Genomic DNA, 17,710 nt, shown 5'->3' with positions numbered 1-17,710 from the left:
ATTAACTACTGACTGTGAAAACCAAGAGGGAACAGCTTTACAAATTTAATATTTACAAAAAGAAAAACAAATAATCAAAACTGAATTCTTTATTTAAAGCATCTACTTATAAGAAGTTGATTTACTTTACTGTGGAGATTTTTCTGATACTTATTGTAATTTAGATAAACCTAGGTTCAAAGCACCTCTGAATTATAGTATATTTTTTCCTTCTTTGGAATGTTTACCTAAAACATCTCAATTTACTTTGAAACTAAGCCAGAATTTTAAAATACTTACTACTTAGATTATTTCTTACTGACTTAAGCCCCACATCAGAAAATACTTTATTTCAGTAAAGTATATTTACTCTAGGAGGTGGTGATTTGAGATGAGACACCCTGCCTTATCAGCATTATCACATACGGATTGGTGAGATTGGGTGACTTCTCAGTGAACTACTAGAAGAGGCAGTGATGTAGGGTGAGGGATGTGGAAATTAAGTTTAACAGAAGAAGACAAGCCAGAATATGTTATTGTAAATAAAAAGGTAATTTTGATGTCTTAATATTGACTTTTAACATATATGCAATTTGTTTTGTTTTGGTTTTTGTTTTCAGAGGCAGATCTTGCTTTGCCTCTACTAAAAGTACAGTGGCTCCATCATAGGTCACTGCAGCCTCAAACTCCTGGGCTCAGGTGATCCTCCTGCCTCAGCCTCCTCGATAGCTGGGACTACAGGCATACACCACCACACCTGGCTAATTTTTAAATTTGGGGTGGTCTTGCTATGTTGCCCACGCTGGTTTCAAACTCCTGGCCTCAAGTGATCCCAAAGTGCTGGGATTAGAGGCATGTGCCACCACGTCTGGCCAGTATGTATATTTAAACATTATGAAGGAATGCTTTTCTGATTGTTTTCTTCTTACCTACTTTGAAAACTGCTATTTTTATCTTTTCTTATTGTACATATTGTATATATGCATATTGATCCTTTTAGACTATTTCGTGATTTTCTGTTTCCAAATGTTTTAAGAGAAGATGAATTTGGTTAAGAAGCCTTTCAGTTTCACTGATATTTATAGCTGTTTTTTGGATACTGAATCACCATAAAATTTGGATATGTCTTTGTAAGAAAGATGAGAATGAAGGAATTCAGGAGCCATGATACTGTTTTGTTACTGTTTACTGATTTATGAAAAATTGGTTCTGTTCATCTTGATAAGATACTCTCCTACACCGGGCACAGTGGCTCACACCTGTAATCCCAACACTTTGGGAGGCCAGGGCAGGCAGATCACAAGGTGAGGAGATCAAGACCATCCTGGCCAACATGGTGAAACCCTGTCTCTACTAAAGTATAGAAAATTAGCCAGGCCTGGTGGCATGCACCTGTAGTCCCAGCTACACAAGAGGCTGAGGCAGGGGAATTGCTTGAACCTGGGAGGTGGAGATTACAGTGAGCCGAGATCACACCACTGCATTCCAGCCTGGTGACAGAGCAAGACTCCATGTCAAAAAAAAAAAAAAAAGATTTTCTTCTAGATGATTATCAATACCTATAAGGTACACAATAGATGTTTAAATGAATCGAAATATCCAGTATCTCACAAGATTAGGCCTGTCTTAAATGAATGAATGAATTGAAATAAATATTTAGTTTTAGGTCTGCTGTTTATGTGCTACCTTAGAGCAAGTCAGTTTGACTCGATGGTCTCTAATATGTCTTTTCATTATAACACTTGCCATGTCTGGTGGCTCATGCCTGGAGTCCCAGCACTTTGGGAGGCCAAGGTGGGAGTATTGCCTGAGCCCAGGAGTTTGAGACCAGCCTGGGCAACATAGTGAAACTAAGTCTCTATATTTTAAAAAATTAAAAAATACGCGTGTGTGTGTGTGTGTGTGTGTGTGTGTGTGTGTGTGTGTGTAATTTAACTCTTGCCAGATTTAGGAGCACTAAATGTTTGATGAATTAAATACCTTTGAACACATAGGATTCACTTAGCGTATGTCAATTACTGTATGTGACAGGACATTAAGTTGATGCCAATTGATGGACATCTGTTTGTGGTTTAGGGAATTACCTAGTCTGAATAACTAGATAACTTTCGTTTCTGAATTTTTTTATTCAGTGCATTTGCTGAAAAAAACCCTGCAGAAATGCGAAAAGAATGGGTGGATGGAACAGATCTCTGGGAAAGGTTTCAGTGGCACCTTCCAGCTCTGTTTTCCCTATTATCCCAGGTAAGCACTTAGCCCCGTAATAGATCACTGTAAATTTATAATCTGATTCTAGGTTACACACTTGATTTAACTTATTTTACCCTCATTACTGTTAGAGTGAACTGGAGTTACAGTCGTCCTTTGTTATGTATGGGTGATTGGTTTCAGAATTGCCCACATACCCAAATGTGCATGTACTCAACCCTGTGGAATTCATGTTTCTGAAAAGTCTGTCCTATTTTTTGTGTTTTTTGGTTTGTTTTAGGTTTTTATTTTGTTTTATTTTGTTTTTTGAGACGGAATTTTGCTCTTTGTTGCCCAGGCTGGAGTGCAGTGGCGTGATCTCAGCTCACTGCAACTTCCGCCTCCGGGTTTAAGTGATTGTCTGTCTCAGCCTCTCAAGTAGCTGGGATTACAGGCGCCTGCCACCACGCCCAGCAAATTTTTGTATTTTTAGTAGAGATGGAGTTTCACCACGTTGGCCAGTCTGGTTTTGAACTCCTGACCTCGTGTGATCCGTTCACCTCTGCCTCCCAAAGTGCTAGGATTACAGGTGTGAGCCATCACGCCTGGCCAAGTCTATCCTCTTTGTATGCAGGCTTCACATCCTGTGAATACTGTACTTCTGATCTGTGTCTGGTTGAAAAAAAATCCACATGTAAAGTGGGCTCATGCATTTCAAACCTGTGTTCAAGGGTCAACTGTATTTGAAAATAAAGATGACTTAAAGCAGTATTATTTTGGAGCAAAGGTTTTTGTATAAGAATGGGGATGTTAGCTAGGCATCAGATTATTTGAGATCCTTGGATGGTCATTTTGATGTTTGTTTCTTCTTTATCAAGTAAATGATAATGACAGGTTCTTAGAGGATTATGTATAAGATTTTGTTTTTTGAGACAAGGTCTCACTGTCGCCTAAGCTGGACCAGTGGTGCAATCTCAGCTCACTACAACCTCCGTTTCCTGGGCTCAAGTGATCCTCCCACCTCAGTTTCCCAAGTAGCTGGGGCTACAGGTGTGTGCCATCACACCTGGCTAATTTTTGTGTTTTTTGTAGAGATGAGGTCTTGCCATGTTACCTAGGCTGGTATTGAATTCCTGAGCTCAAGCAGTCCTCCTCCCTCAGCCTCTCAGAGTGATAGGATTAGATGTATACACTTTAATTATCCAATACCAAGTGGGAAGAACGTTGACTGTTTCCAGGAATCTTAACTCTGCCTTCATACTGTAAAGACAGGGGCACTTATTTGAAAACTTGTCTCTTGTAAATACCTTATTTATTCTTTGAAACAAAAAAATGTGGGCTGGGCACAGTGGGTCACGCCTGTGATCCCAGTACTTTGAGAGGCCGAGGCAGGCAGATCACCTGAGGTCAGGAGTTCGTCTTGACCAACATGGAAAAACCCCATCTCTAGTAAAAAAATACAAAATTAGCTGGGCGTGCTGGCAGTTGCCTGTTATCCCAGCTACTCAAGAGGCTGAGACAGGAGAATCACTTCAACCTGGGAGGCGGAGGTTGCACTGAGCCGAAATTGCACCATTAAACTCCAGCCTGGGCAACGAGTGAAACTTCGTCTCAAAGAAAAGAAACAAAAAATCTATTGAGCACCTCCTGTGGGCCAAGCATTGTTTCATGCACTGGTGCTAAAGCCTTTTGATTTCCAGTAAAGTATATAACATACACCACTAAGACTCTATTTTATTTAGCAAGACTATTGTGTAACTTTCTTTTGTTATTTCTGTAAACACATAAGTGTAACTTGGCTGAATATATGTTACATGAATTTTTCAAACATTAAACATTAAATTTAATTCCCCAAGTCACACACACAAATGTTATATTCTGCCAGGTGTGGTGGGATGCACCTGTAGTCCTAGCCACTTTGGAATGTGAGGTTGGAGGATCCCTTGAGCCTAGGAATTTGAGTCCAGCCTGGGCAACACAAGACCCTGTCTCTTAAAAACAAGACACACACACACACACACACACGTATGTTATCATTTAAAGATGTTAATCAAAATAATCAAGATTCATACCATGAAGGACAAAAAAAGAGTTTAGGAAACCCTTGTCAAATTTCTCTAAAGCTTTGAAGAGATTTAGGACTTTGGTCTTTTTTTTAAGACTTGGAAGTCTTTTGCCAGTATTGCGAGGGTAAAATGTGTATTGCCATGCAGACTGTTCATTGCTGTGTACTCATTGACTAATACAGTGCCAGACACAGGAGTTTAAGTAACTGTTTACTAAATAAATTGATTGTGGGTTAATTTTATTAAGTAGCGGATATAGAATTAGGTATGGTCCAGGACTTTTATAGATTTGGCATAACTTTGTATGTATTTTCAAAACAGGGTAGATTGTAACCGGATATATGTAACCTAACTTGACATTTTTGGGAGGGGTGGGAAGAAGTGGGTAATGTCCAGGTAAGAGTACCTAGGTTCACATTATTTTTCTTGTCCTATATGAGACTTGTGTTTTATCTAATTTTTTCCCCCATAGCCCAGGAGTTCTGTTTCCAAAGAAAGAGCCAGATGATTCTAGAGATGAGGATGAAGATGAAGATGAGTCATCAGAAGAAGACTCTGAGGATGAAGAGCCACCACCTAAGAGAAGGTGTGGTCATATGAAAATCCCTTGTAGGGAGGACACTGAATATCTTAGAGTTGAAAAATAGTACTAATAGGAGGGGCTGAAGCTAAAAAAAGTGTTTCAGAAACTCTGGATCCTTCACATTCTTTATATAAATTTGGATTTATCTTCTCCCTTGAAAATCAAGGACTCCAGACTTTTAGAGCAAGTGTCTATGTATATATATATCCATAGTTTAGTTATTCAAAGAAAAATAATTCCATATTTCCCTAAGAAAACGTCATAAAATTATGTCTAGACTTTATGAATTGGTCTAATTTGTATACAGTCCTCTAGTAAAAAATTGTCACATTCCTATTCTTAACATAAGTGACCATTTCGTATACCATTTCTCTTTAGAAGGCATCTGGTTGTCCCAGCAAAACGAATCTCTTATGTACTAAGTGATAGCCTTTGCCCTTTGGTTCTCACAGGTTGCAGAAGAAAACCCCAGCCAAGTCCTCAGGGAAGGCTGCGTCTGTGAAGCAGAGAGGGTCCAAACCTGCACCTAAAGTCTCAGCTGCCCAGCGGGGGAAGGCTAGGCCCTTGCCCAAGAAAGCCCCTCCTAAGGCCAAAACTCCTGCCAAGAAAGCCAGACCTTCACCCACAGTCATCAAGAAACCTAGTGGTGGCTCCTCAAAGAAGCCTGCAACCAGTGCAAGAAAGGAAGTAAAATTGCCGGGCAAGGGCAAATCCACCATGAAGAAGTCTTTCAAAGTGAAAAAGTAAATTTTATAGGACAAAAGGGTATCATGATGAAATTCAAAATCTTATTTTCTAAGGTCAGTGTGCATTTGTTTAGTTTTGATGCTTTTCAAATTACATTATTTTCCTCCCCTATGAACACTGTAGGGAGGGACTATAAAGAAACCAGTTAGGCATTTGCTAGCTTTAGGTGCTGTTCTTGGTGCCTGCCTTTTCCCTTGTTCATTTAAATTTCTGCAATAATCCTGGACTTTCCTAACTATATAATCTATACCTGTCCTTTTTCTCCCCCTCCCTGAGCCCCCTATCGTTTTATGGTCAGCTTTGCCTTTTTTTTTCTTCCAATTTTATCTAAACAGTTGCAAAGATTTTTATATTTTTAGAAAGCATAAAGAATGGTGTGCCAGTCAGGTGCTGGAAGTAAAAAAGAGGTGCAGTATAGCACTGACTGAGTTGTAAAGCCTCCTGCCTGGAGAATTCAGTTATAGCTGTAATAATTAATCTTATTTATAAAAACCACTCCACTAACCTTTTCTCTCCAATGTAAACACAGAGACAGCTTTGGGAGTAAGCCAAAAACAGTGTGATCTCATTAGATTTTGAAGGTATATAACTCCTTTCGGCTACTTTTCATATTGATGAATTTCTAGGTATTTTTCACTGGCCCAAAGCATTGCATTCCCTTAACAGCAAGCACAAGTTCTCTATACCACTTGGTTTTTTGTTGTTGTTGTTGTTGTTTGAGACGGAGTCTTGCTCAGGCACCCTGGAGTGCAGTAGTGCACTCTTGGCTCACTGCAACCTCTTCCTCCTGGGTTCAGGCAATTCTCCTGCCTCAGCCTCCCAAGTAGCTGGGTTTACGTGTGTGTACCACCACACCCAACTAATTTTTGTATTTTTAGTAGAGATGGGGTTTCACCATGTTGGCCAGGCTGGTCTCGAACTCCTGACCTCGGATAATCACCTGTCTCAGCCTCCCAGAGTTCTGGGATTACAGGAGTGAGCCACCATGCCCAGCCTATACCATTTGATCTTTGACTGGAAGGGAAGTACAGAAATACATTGATTTTGTGATTTTTTGGTGTCACCTGTGTTACCAAAAATCAAAACAAATCTTTTTTTTTTTTTTTTGAGACGGAGTCTCACTCTGTCTCCCAAGCTGGAGTGCAGGGTATGATCTCGGCTCACTGCAGCCTCTGCCTCCCAATTCAAGCGATTCTCCTGCCTCAGCCTCCTAAGTACCTAGGACTACAGGCGCATGCTACCATGCCCGGCTAAATTTTTGTATTTTTAGTGGATACGGTTTCACCATGTTAGCCAGGATGGTCTCGATCTCCTGACCTTGTGATCTGCCTGCCTCGGCCTCCCAAAGTGCTGGGATATAGGAGTGAGCCACCTCACCCAGCCCAAATCTTCTTGATCATATGTTTAAATATACTTTTTAATATTTGGAGCATGAGTTGTCAGTTCTTGTTTGCCTTTTTTATAAGGAAATGTTGGAGAGTTACATCATTGCCAATGTAGAAATGTTAAGTGGAAAAATACAAAATTTGCTAAAATAAATGAGATTCCACATTCATTTGTGGTTTTTTCCCCCCTCCTTTCTTTCCACAGCACTTTTGATATCAAGCAAGTGGCTTTCTTTTTGAGATATTAAAAAGAAAAGGAAAAAAAGTAAATGAAGCCCAACTACCTTTCTTATTTGTATTTGTTTTAGTATTGTGAAGTTGTGTTAAATATAGTACTAGCTAGAAATACCAATTTCTGGTTATCATTTCTCTTCCCTGTGGCACTTGACATATTAATTGTCTTAAACTTTTTGAAGTACATCTTCTGGCCCTCCTGAGTACTGCCAGAGGCAAAAGATGTTTGTTTCTTATTCATTCCACCTTTGTCTCCTGGGATCCCTTCTGTAGCCTAAGTATGGCTGGGAAATGGACTTGAGAAGATTGGCTTGAATTAGATCATAATCATCTGTGATCCCATCATGAGTTCATTGGAATTTGTGTTGCATGTAAGGCAATCTTTCCTGTTGTAAATCTTCCTTTTTTTATGTACATATATTTTGAAAATATGAATAAACATGAAATTTTAAAAGCTGCTCAACTGTAGCTTATATTAGTTTCTAGTATAGTATATCCTCAGAAGTAGCTAAGTGTCGCCCTCACTTTTAAGTCTTCTACTCTTTGAAATGAACACCATCATTTTCCTTTTTAAATACAAGCTCTAGCTTGTGAATTCTTAGAGGGTAAACGATGTTTTCCAGATACGTTGAATGACAATTACATAATGAATCAAAGGTTTAAAAAATCATTTTGTATTTTATTAAGGACTGTTTTCAAGATCATAGGGTACAATCTTTCATGATCAGTAAATGTTCAATATTCAGATAAGTCCATGGACTAGAAAAAATTGTAGTACTATAAAAGATAACAAACCCTAGACATCAAATTCTAGAAAGTAATTGTAATTTTTCTTGTGCTTGTTAGCAAGTAATGATTCTTAATAGTATGGATGTTAGGTACCTGTGCTCAGAATTCTGTACTCTTCTGGAATCAAAAAGTTGGGAGATGTAGGTTGGTTGGTTTGCTTTATGATAATTGCGTTTAAAAAAACTTACTGAGGCCGGGCGCGGTGGCTCACGCTTGTAATCCCAGCACTTTGGGAGGCCGAGGCGGGTGGATTATGAGGTCAAGAGATCGAGACCATCCTGGTCAACATGGTGAAACCCCGTCTCTGCTAAAAATACAAAAAATTATCTGGGCATGGTGGCACGTGCCTGTAATCCCAGCTACTCAGGAGGCTGAGGCAGGAGAATTGCCTGAACCCAGGAGGCGGAGGTTGTGGTGAGCCGAGGTCGCATCATTGCACTCCAGCCTGGGTAACAAGAGCGAAACTCCATCTCAAAAAAAAAAAAAAAAAAAACTTACTGAATAATCACCTGGTAGCTGTATTACACACCAGGCACTTAAGCATAGGGTGACAAGTTTACATCATTTAAAGTTTCTTCCAACTCTTAACATTCTGTTAACTCTAAGGGTAATTTGTTTCAGTGTAATGGAAAGGGAAAAGACAGGAGGGTCATTGCACTCTTCATGAAATCCATAACTGTCAAAGAGACACACCTTACTTACATTCAGATAAAGGAATGTTTGATTTTTTCCTTCCAGGCATTCCATAGGAGCAGAACACAAAGTTTTTACTTCTGTGTTCAGAAAGGGGAACAATAAACCCCAGAGGTAATCCCAGAAATCTCTAGCATAGATCAATAGCTTCAGTACTCTGTTAGTGGCTTAATGACCTCATTTACAATGTTTCATATACTCTGAAACTACCTACAAGCTATCTTAGATAAATGAGTCTCAGAAAGTGCTGGGAGAGAGATTATTGGCTTCTTAACCTACAAAATGAGAAAGAAAAGATACCATTGCTGAGAAATGTGGAGACTTTCCCTTAGCACTATGACAGAAGCATTCATTGCACATGGATCCTGACTAACCACCCACATGGACTTAATTGAAGGAACCTGGTCCTGTCTAAATCTTAGAAACAGGTGTATATTTTAATCATGTCTGTTGGGTATAAACAGGAAAATGACATGAAAACAGGAACTAAACAATATGCTAATACCTTTTGACATTTGTTTTTCCATCATTCCTGTGTTTTCAAATTTTGTTAGCCCTTGTCAAGGTTTACTAACCAATTCTTAATACTTACTTTAAAGAGCCTATGAAATTATTCTCTCTTAGACTTGATACTCTTGCCATCTTGATAGGAGAACGAAGTTCACCAGCCATGTTCATTAAATACTGCATTTAACTAACAAAGAGAAACTTTAAAAATTTAGGATTATAGTTAAGGTCTTCTGTCTTTAGAACCTGGTTAATTTTTCTTTCTTTGGGTAAACAAAAATTCTAATTTTAGCTATGAAAGGAGAGAAATTCTATTCTTAATTGGAAAAGACCATTAAACTGTTTCCCCAGAGGTTCTAGTTGACATTACTTTCTAGCATGTCGAATTTGCTTTTGCATTTTTATGGTGGAACAGATGGTCACTCAATTCTGCAGAGCTAAAGCTAGGGAACCAGAACTGTTGAAGCTCTTGGCTTAGGAACCACTTGACAAAGATTTGTTTAGAAGCCATTACAGATGGCTAAACAGTACCCCTAATCAGCTGCATCATTTACTTTTTTTAAGAAATTAATCTCTACCATCTTTATAGCTATATTTTATTTGTGTGTGTGTGTGTGTGTGTGTGTGTGATGGAGTTTGCTGTGTTGCTTAGGCTGTAGTGGCGTGCTGTGATCTTGGCTAACTGCAGCTTTGAACTCCTGTGCTCAAAACAGTTCTCCCACCTCAACCTCCCAAGTAGCTGGGACTACAGGCAAGCATCACCATGCCTGGCTAATTTGTTTTTTTTTTTTTTATGTTGCTCAGGCTGGTCTTGAACTCCTGGCCTCACATGATCTTCCCACCTGGGCTTTCCAAAGTGCCAGGATTACAGGCGTGAGTCACCACACCTGGACCTATTCTTTCTTCTGTTATTTTCTATAAGATTGTTAACTTCAGTGGCTTTTTTCCTGTTTAAAAAACTTTCTACCTTTGATGATTCAATTTTATCAGCTTTTCAACCAGAACTTTTCTTAATTCTGTCTTGTCAACCATTGGTATGTCAAAGAAGAAGGCCTCAAAAGGCTGAAGCAATTTTCCTTAAAAATTACAACTCTCAGGTTGCGCGCGGTGGCTCATGACTGTAATCCCAGCACTTTGGGAGGCCAAGGCGGGCAGATTACCTGAGGTCAGGAGTCCAAGACTAGCCTGACCAACATGAAGAAACCCTGTCTCTACTAAATATACAAAATGAGCTGGGTGTGGTGGCACATCCCTTTAATCCCCAGCTATTCGGGCGGCTTGGACAGGAGAATCACTTGAACCCAGGAGGTGGAGGTTGTGGTGAGCCGAGATCATGCCATTGTACTCCAGCCTGGGCAAGAAGAGTGAAACTCCATCTCAAAAAAAAAAATTACAACTCCCTTTTCTCCTGCTAATTGTATATAATGTATAATTAACACTGTTTGCTACTGAATCTTTGCTTAGCAAAAGAGAACTCTGTGGTGCCTGATAAGGTATAGTTATAAGTTTGGCTTATTAATAAAAATAGTAATAGTCATAGCAACTAACACTAACTGAACTTCTTCCACATGCCAGACCCTGTACATATATTATTTTTATTTATTTATTTATTTTTGAGATGGAATCTCACTGTTGCCCAGGCTGGAGTGAAGAGGTGCTATCTCAGCTCACTGCAGCCACCACCTCCCAGGTTCGATCAGTCCTCCCACCTCAGCCTCCTGAGTAGCTGGGACTACAGGCATGTGCCACCATGCCCAGCTAATTTTTGTGTTTTTAGTAAGAGTTTCACCATGTTGGCCAGGCTAGTCACAAATTCCTGACCTCAGGTGATCCTCCTGCCTTGGCCTCCCAAAGTGTGGGGATTACAGGTGTGAGCCACACTGTGCCCAGCCATATTATCTCATTTTAATCTTAGCAACTCTTGGAGATGGGAATTGTTTATTATCCCCATTTTACAAAAGGGAAAACCGTGACACAGAGTGAAGTAACTTGTTCCAGGTTGTAAGTAAGTGTCAAAGCCAGAATTAAAACCCAGGCACTCTGAATGCAAGCCGTCTTGCTTTCCTCCACAATTTTTCAAGCTTCTGAATTCTCCCCTTATGCTGCAGCCTAGTGACTCCATATTCTAGTCATGGAAGGGAAAGGACATACTTATTTTTTATTTATCTTTATTTTTATTTTTTGAGACAGGATCTTGCTCTGTCACCCAGGCTGGCATGCAGTGGTGTACTGTAGCTTCAACCTTCCAGACTCAAGCAGTCTTCCCCGCCTCAGCCTCTCAAATAGCTGGGACCACAGGCACGTGCTATAGTAAATTATGCCCAGCTAATTTATTTTAATTTTTCATAGAGATGGAGTCTCACTCTCTTGCCCAGGCTGGTCTTGAACTTCTGGGCTCCAGTGATCCTTCTGCCTTGGCCTCACAAAGTGTTGGAATTACAGGTGTGAGCCACTGCGCCTGGCCAACCACATATTTAAGAGAGCAGAGGGCTTGGAAATTACTGTCAGCTTTGCCAATAGTCAAGTTAGTGTGCCTTTTGTTTTAATTTTGATAACTGAAAATTAGACCTTGAATTACTGGAAAGTACTATCTTGGCTGCCCTAAGTTTTGCGGGGTTTTTTGTTCGTTTTTATGTCACAAGTTAGTAAACAATCCCTTAAGTCTTTTTTAGGACACTGCAGGTATTTGATCATTCTCATATTCTAGTTGTGGGACACAAACTGGTCTCCTCACAGTGTACTCATTGTAGGAGAAGTCATCCCATGAATTTGTCCAGTTTGCAGGATACTGATACTCGTGAGAGCTTTTCCCCCTCCGGGAGCCACAGCTTCTATCAGAACTTCATGTTGCTAAATGAGCAGCTTTCTTTATATAAACTGTGAACTTACATTCCAGGAAGCAAGAGAAATTCCAGAATGGGGATTTTCTCAGACAACTGAATTTTTTGGACACAGGATCTGCTTAGTAATCGTGAGCAGGAATGTTAGAAATCCTAGCTCTTATATTTATCATTCTGAAAGAAACCTTAGTCATCAGTCTCTCCTATCTTTGTGTGCTTTGTTTGCCTAATACCAACAAATAAATGCTCTTTTTCCTAATTCCCAGAGTTTTACATCCTGTTCATCCATTCTGCTTGAGAACTTTTGCTCTGATGAATTTATTCTGTCAGACCTAAATTCCTTGTTTACCGGTTTGTGTAACTCAAACTTGCCGATACAGTCTATAGAATAATAAATGTTTGTCAGTTGCAAATTGAGGTTAACTTTTGATTGGAGTACACTGCTCAGTCCAGTGTCCTAATATCTGTGACTGTGGTCCTGCATGGTGGTCCCTGAGGACTGTGTCACTTAACCAACTGTGTGACCTTGGCCACCCACTTAATCTCCCTGAGCCTTGATTTCCTCATCTGTAAAATGGGCTTCACTTTAACAATCCTTGTTTTTTCAGAATAACACCTAGAAACAACATGAGAGTCTTCAATGCCAAAGAAGTATTGAACTATGTTCACTACACTACAGTTAGCAATTCATTTAGTATTTTAGGGAAGACTTTTTACAGAATAAGAGAGCCAAAACATCCAATCTCACAAAATTCTGTTTTGTTTCAATTCAATTGTAGTTTCTTATTGTTAGATGCTTTAAATCACATTACCTCAAATTCTCACAGGTATATTTTCAAAGATAAATGAAAATATCCTCAGTTTTCAGAAGCAAATAAATTTAGTTGATTTTCCCCAAATTAAAGATGTAATAAGTGATGGAGTTAGATATAAACCCAGGTGTGGCCACCTACCTTTCTTCCATGCCTCCTTTAGTGATTTTGTACACTGATAGCTCAAGCAGCAAACTCTGACAAGAAGGTAGAAGAGGGTCATGCCATAAAAATCAATGGGCATTGTGGGTAGCAGATTTTTCACTCGCAGATTTTAAAATCAGGTTATTAAACTATTAGAAGCTTACTTGGTAAAAGATGAACAAGAACAAAAAAGGAAGCATATACAGCCTTGAGTTTCAAAAACCAGGGAGCAGGGAAGAGAAGCCAGGTGGACAAGAGATGTGATTTCCTTCTGAGCGGTGGCCACCAGCTGCCTAGGCAGCCATCAGTTGCCACCTGGCTCAAACCTGGGGCCTCAGTTGGCTCCCTTGTCCGTGTAGATGAAGAGCAGAGCTACAGAGAAAACTGAAGCTACTTGATGAGCAATCTTTATTTGTTAAAATCTTCATTAAAGAATACCAGCTTAAGTTTTTCAGCATAGGCATTATTTTAATAATGGATAACACCTGCCTTTCATTACTTTCTGAAACGCATTGCAAGACTTCTATTTTATTTGTCTCAGGCAACAAACTTTGTAAAAAGCATTTCTGGGAAGGAGTCATCTTCTTCCAGACATGTGCTTTTCAGTTGGGAAAGGACTATAAACCATTCCTTGTTTCCTTGCATCTCAGATGGGATACACATAGGAACAACAGAAACATGGTGCCTCTTTCTGGTGCATCAGTTTTATTCAAAGATATTGCAGGGAGTGGCTTCATGGTAATATTGACACAAGTGGAAGAAAGTATGAAGCCCACAAGAATTGGTAAGATGAAACGAGATTTCCCAGAAATAAAGCAGCAGGAGCGCTTCAGGTAGGCTCTGCTGTCTGATCCCCAAGGTGTGTACAGTCACTCACTCTCCTTGGAAAACACAAGAAGCTGGGGCTGGGTCCTTCCGAAAGGGTACAGTTGTCTAGAGTGTGTCCCCTTTGGAACGAGAACTAGCAGTGCTACCTTGGCCAAGTCACTTAACCTTCTGATTCTTTGGAAAAGTGAGTTGAACTCAGATCATCTGTTGTAGCCCCTCCAGCTCTGACATTTCTCTGTGTAACCTCCACGCTTTCTGCCAACCAAAAGAATATACAGGGAAAAGAAGAGTTAAGCAGTACCGCGTTGTGTCCTGTTTCCTGATGGATAAGGAGTCTTATGTTTCTTAGAGATGGGGTCTCACTGTGTTGCCTAGGCTGGACTCAAACTCCTAGGTCAGCCTCCTGAGTAGCTGGGACTACAGGCACATGCCACCATGCCTGGCCAGAAATCTTTTAATCATTGTATTAGTTTGATGGGGGAGCCGTAACAAAATACCACAGACAGGTTTAAACAGAAATTTTCTCCTGTTCTGAAGGCTAGAGGTCCAGTATCAAGGAATAAGCAGGATTGTTTCTCCCGAGGTCCCTGAGGGAAGGATCTGTTCTAGGGTTTTCTCCTTGACTTGCAAATGGCTGTCTTCTCCCTGTGTATTTATGTCACCTTATTTCTGTACTCGTGTCCAGATTTCCTCTTCGTATAAGGACACCAGTGTTACTGGATTAGGACCCACACTAATGAACTCTTAATTACCTCCTTAAAGACCCCATCTCCCAATACGATTCTGAGGTCCTGGAGATTAGGACTTCAACATAAAAATTTAGAGAGGACAGTTTGGCTCATGACATTGCCTCTGAATTTTTTTTTTTTTAATTTCTAGAGACAGTATCTTGCTCTGTCACCCAGGCTGGTGTGCAGTGGCATGATCATAGCTCACTGCAACCTTAAACTCTTGGGCTCAAGCGATCCTCCCACCTCAGCCTTCCAAATACCTGGGACTATAGGTGTGTGTCGCCACACCCAGCTAATTTTTAACTCTTTTTTTTTTTTTTTGTAGAGTCTTGCTGTGTTGTCTGGGCTGGTTTGGAACTCCTGGCCTCAGGTGATCCTCCCACCTCAGCCTCCCAAAATATTGAGATTACAGGCATGAGTCACTGCACCTGGCTTGGAATGTTTTTTAAAATCGCTGTTCTAGGTCACTTATTTTTGGGGGACAGTGTTGGTAAATTGCAGGGATGGCCGTCAGGGTACATCTGAGGGAACGGAATGATAGTGCTCAAAGGTGAAAGTAACTATCAACATGTGAAGGTGTTGGAAACAGATGGCAGTCGATGTGGGTGAGGCCTGAGAGCTCACCATCTTGGCTCTGGTGTGCAGGCCGGTTGTTGGAGAACAGCTTCTCAGTGATGTGGTGTTAACTTCCCACACACATTCATCAGCTGCCAACTCCAGCGCCGGATTCTGGGATTTTAGAGAAAAGGGAAGATGATGATAGCAAGCTTACACCTGTGTGCTTTAGTCACTGTCATTGACTCATCAGGAAATACCATGACATGCTGTGTGCACCAACATGTTCAGCAGTCATGACTCCCACCCCCACCCGGCTTGCCTTTTTATCATCCTTCCATGCTTAATATGGGTCCTTTGGGCTTCCTGCACATGTGAGTCATTAATCCAGTGGTTGAAGTTTTACACCTGGTGGCTCCCAAGAGCTTGTGTTGTCGTGAATGTGAGATCAGAGACATTCAGCAGATGAAACAGTGGTGGCTGTTTTATGCTGCAATCCTGAGTGGAACCCAGGAGATGGCTGACGCCCACTGCAGTTTGTTACCTTTGATGTAAACCTTTCAGTTTGTACATCAAATGTACCTTCAGCAAGGCTCCATCTGTGGTACAAGCTTGGTGTTTTTGTGCTTTTAGAATAAGACCAAATGAATTTGGTAACCTGGGGGAATAGCTCAGATAGGCAGTTACATTATTTTGATGCATAAATAAAAGTGAAGGCCGGGCACGGTGGCTCACGGCTCACACCTATTATCCCAGCACTTTGGGAGGCCAAGACAAGGTGGGTTACTTGAGGTCAGGAGTTTGAGACCAGTCTACTCTGGGCTGTCTTTACCAAAAATATGAAAATTAGCCAGGAGTCGTGGCATGTGCATGTAATAGGCTACTTGGGAGGCAGAGGCAGGAGAATTGCTTGAACCCGGGAGGTAGAGGTTGCAGTGAGCCGAGATTGTGCCCCTGTACTCAAATATATAAATGTATTTGGTTTTGAAACCTTATATTTCTGAGTTGGACTGAAGACCAACAAAAAGACCCTTCTTGGTAGTAGAAGTCAGTAGTCAGTATCACAGACTTTGAACATACTTATTTTTTTAGTTTTTTTGTTTGTTTGTTTTTAAGATGGAGTCTCAATCTTGTAGCCCAGGCTGGAGTGCAGTGATGCAATCTCAGCTCACTGCAACCTCCACCTCCTGGGTTCAAGCGATTCTCTTGCCTCAGCCTCTTGAGTAGCTGGGATTACAGGCGCCTGCCACCACGCCCTGCTAATTTTTGTATTTTTAGTAGAGATGGGGTTTCACTATGTTGGCCAGGCTAGTCTCGAACTCCTCAGGTGATCCACCTGCCTCGGCCTCCCAAAGTGCTGGGATTACAGGTGTGAGCCACAGCGTCCAGCCTCTAGATCTGGCTTTTGCAGCACTTCATGTGCTCTGTTGTAAATCTCTGTATCCCTGGCCTAGCACAGTGCCTGCCACTCAAATCTTGACCCTCTGTTTCCTTCTGAGAAAAGCAGGACTCTTCCTCTGGTTTTGACTATTTCATTATCTGAATTTAAGCTTTTGTCATTTTGACCTGAAACAAATTCCTGCCACTATTTTAAAAATTGTGTGTATTAGAATGAATTGTATGCATCAGAAACTTGTTACAGTCAGCATTTAGTGGAGCTGTGCCTTGTGTTGTTTTCTCTGAGTATTCTCAAAACAGACTGTGGAGCTAGTAATTGGCGAGTCCTCTATTTAAAATTTACATGCTTTTCTTTCCCCCCAGAAGGCTAGGGATTACCTTTATTCTTTGTGAACTCCGAGTTTAATAAACTGGATTTACAGAGAATAGGAGTGACTTGTGAACCAACTTATTCCCTCGTCACTGGGCTCGAGGCTGGCAGATGGCTGTGGAGAAGTGTTTCCCAGAGCACTTGACACATAGAAGTCAGAGAACCTTTGCTTCAGCCAGGGCAATATAGTGAGACCTCATCGCTACGAAAAAAAACAAAAAAAATTAGCCGGGCATGGTGGCATTCACCTGTAGTCCCAGCTGCTCCGTGGCTGAGGCAGGGGTTGGGGAATTGCTTGAGCCTGAGAGATGGAGGAGTGAGCAGTGATCCGTGATCGCGCCACTGCACTCCAGCCTGGGCGACAGTCAGACCCTGTCTTAAAGCCTTGCTGTACTGTCACATACAAAAGAAAATAAAAGTAAGGTCTAATGTCAGCTAATATTTACTGGGTGCCTCACTTCCTGTGGGTCAGGTATTGTACTGCGCACTTCGCCAACACGAATTCGTTTGAATCCTCATATGGCTGTGAGTCAGGCGTTAGTAACGCTCCTTTCCACACGGGGCACTCAAAGATGAAAGTGGTGAAGGCGTTTGCCCAAGGCCCCACGTTTGTAAGAGGAAGCGCCCAGATTTGGGGCCGTGGCGCCTCACTGCTGCCTCTGGGTGTCCAGATCCCCTGAAGAGGAGTGGCCAGCTCGGCCTCTTGGTGTAAGCCCGCCTCCCCTGTAACTCCAGGGGCCTCAGGCCCTCTGCGCTGTGCCCACTTGTCAGAGTGCCCGCTCCCAGGCTGCAGCCTTTGCGCCCCCACTGGCCCTGAACCCTTGTGTCCTGGCTTCTCTGCGGTGTGGTGCACCGGCAGGTT

General features: G+C 41.3%; 1 protein-coding gene across 4 annotated transcripts in view; it reads left to right on the top strand.

Annotated features, from left to right (window-relative positions):
* HP1BP3 (heterochromatin protein 1 binding protein 3) overlaps nucleotides 1-7,639 on the top strand; it is a 43,539-nt gene extending 35,900 nt beyond the window's left edge. For 3 of the 4 annotated variants that reach the window (XM_012439986.3, XM_012439987.3, XM_064363384.1), the window contains 3 exons: nucleotides 2,112-2,223; nucleotides 4,705-4,818; nucleotides 5,268-7,639. In XM_012439986.3, the coding sequence (XP_012295409.1) occupies nucleotides 2,112-2,223; nucleotides 4,705-4,818; nucleotides 5,268-5,562 (521 nt within the window). In that variant the 3' untranslated portion in view covers nucleotides 5,563-7,639. The remainder of the gene's footprint in view (nucleotides 1-2,111; nucleotides 2,224-4,704; nucleotides 4,819-5,267) is intronic. The other variant, XR_001105326.3, reaches the window with a different exon arrangement.
* Nucleotides 7,640-17,710: the final 10,071 nt, after the last annotated feature.

This window comes from Aotus nancymaae, unplaced genomic scaffold (genome assembly GCF_030222135.1).
Source record: "Aotus nancymaae isolate 86718 unplaced genomic scaffold, 86718_ANA_hifiasm-v0.15.2.pri h1tg000053l, whole genome shotgun sequence".
Lineage (NCBI taxonomy): Eukaryota > Metazoa > Chordata > Mammalia > Primates > Aotidae > Aotus > Aotus nancymaae.
The sequence above is the reverse complement of the archived record's forward strand: the minus strand, read 5'-3'. Positions and strand labels throughout refer to the sequence as shown.